The sequence below is a fragment of the Microtus ochrogaster genome, linkage group LG5, assembly GCF_000317375.1.
Source record: "Microtus ochrogaster isolate Prairie Vole_2 linkage group LG5, MicOch1.0, whole genome shotgun sequence".
Classification (NCBI taxonomy): domain Eukaryota; kingdom Metazoa; phylum Chordata; class Mammalia; order Rodentia; family Cricetidae; genus Microtus; species Microtus ochrogaster.
In genome coordinates this window covers 32,496,162-32,497,991 of record NC_022031.1, presented here as the reverse complement: position 1 = coordinate 32,497,991, position 1,830 = coordinate 32,496,162, and the positions used below count along the sequence as shown (strand labels likewise).

The 1,830-nt window shown below is 40.4% G+C and overlaps 1 protein-coding gene across 2 annotated transcripts in view; it reads right to left on the bottom strand.

Annotated features, from left to right (window-relative positions):
• Rars2 (arginyl-tRNA synthetase 2, mitochondrial) overlaps positions 1–1,830 on the bottom strand; it is a 43,964-nt gene that overhangs the window by 8,541 nt on the left and 33,593 nt on the right. For both annotated transcript variants that reach the window (XM_005361966.2, XM_026786591.1), the window contains one exon: positions 936–1,012. In XM_005361966.2, the coding sequence (XP_005362023.1) occupies positions 936–1,012 (77 nt within the window). The remainder of the gene's footprint in view (positions 1–935; positions 1,013–1,830) is intronic.

Here is a 1,830-nt window from a genome sequence, read left to right as displayed (position 1 = left end):
AACCTGCAGTCTATGTACGGCAGGGATATACATTAATAAACTGAACCTGCAGTCTACGTACGGCAGGGATATACATTAATAAACTGTGAACCTGCCGTCTACGTACGGCAGGGATATACATTAATAAACTGTGAACCTGCCCAGGATTGGCCCATAGAACATCCCCTCACGGAGTGGGGAGGGGCTCATGAGGTTCTGCTCTCTCTGAGGACATAGAGGCAGTTAACAGTTGCTGGAAGGGAGAGACATTTTTGTCCATACTGTAGCTCCAAGAAAGTCATTCATGCTTCTATCAAAATATCTCCCATGTTCTTTAGGCAACCCTAACAAATCATGGGCCCATAAATAAAAATCAATCAACCAATAAATAGAAAGGAAGGATGGGAATGGAAGAAGAGGGAAACAGTGTGAATATGATAAAATGCAATATATACATGTATTAAGAAATCATCATGTTCCAGCACTCGGGAGGCAGAGGCAGGAGGATCTCTGAGAGTTCGAGGCCAGCCTGGTCTACAAGAGCTAGTTCCAGGACAGGCTCCAAAGCTACAGAGAAACCCTGTCTCGGGGGAAAAAAAAAAAAAACAAGAAAAGATATCATTATGTATAATTAAAATATAAAATATAAAAAAAAGATGTGATTCTTTGCAGTTCACTAAAGTTTCACTTTACTGAGAAAACCATTAGCTTGTGATTAAATTACTGATTGTCTTTATAAGGAAGAGGAAATGGATATTAATAATTGAAAACAAAACACTGATAGCAGACATCTAATAAATATTATCAGGACATAAATTAGTACGAAATCAATCTGTCTTTTCATACTAACATCCTGAAAAGAGACGTGTACATAAATTACTGTAATGTCCTGAGGCATGGCTGACATATGACATTAGTGACCTTGATCAGGCAACAAAGAACAACATGGATCCTACCTTTCTGCCCATTCATACCCCATCATCTTCAGTATTTGGAACACTTGCTGAAAATGCCTCTTTTGCCCTTTGTCTGCCTTGGGGAAATTTTTTGGAATTTAAACAAAACAAAGACAAGTTAATAAGTAAAAATGGGCTGGTCCTACATAAAAAACATTAGAGTTTTGTCAGACTAGAGTCATTGTCAATGTTTTAAATAAACATAGTAGTGGCTGGAGCATGGCTCAATGATTAAGGGTATTTACTATCTGCTCTTCCAGAGATCTCAAGTTTGGTTCCCACCACCCACATTGGGCAGTTCACAGCTCCAGCTCCAGGGATCTGATGCCCTCTTCTAGCTTGTGGGTGCCTGCACACACAGGCATTCATTTTCTTTCTCTCATACACATAAATAGAAATTAAAATAAATCTTAAACACATGACAAGACTAATAAGTTGATAGGAAAATAAGAGTGGTAGCACCTTAAGACAGGAGGAAACATGAAAAAACCTCAGAATATTCTATTTCATTTCCTTCTCTCTCAGATGTTATAATCTTTATTTCCAGAAGACCAAAGCTAAGCTGAACAAGATGGCGCCGCCTTCTTGGTTACAGGGAGGCAGCACATGCAAAGGAAGTAGGCAGAGAAGAGACTGGAATACCAGTCAACAACACAAGGATCAAGCTACTGATAACGCTGGCTTGGCTGGGTCTCAGGGACGATTGCTAAATTGGGAGAAAAAAACAATTCTAGAAAGTTACAAACTGTATGATGCCAGTTACACACTGTTAAATTGACAGCATCTGTGCCGAAGATCAAGGGAAAGGTCAGAGGGAGCTGTGATCCAGTGGGGGATCACCAGGAGGGAGCTGTGATCCAGTGGGGATCACCAGGAGGGAGCTGTGATCCAGTGG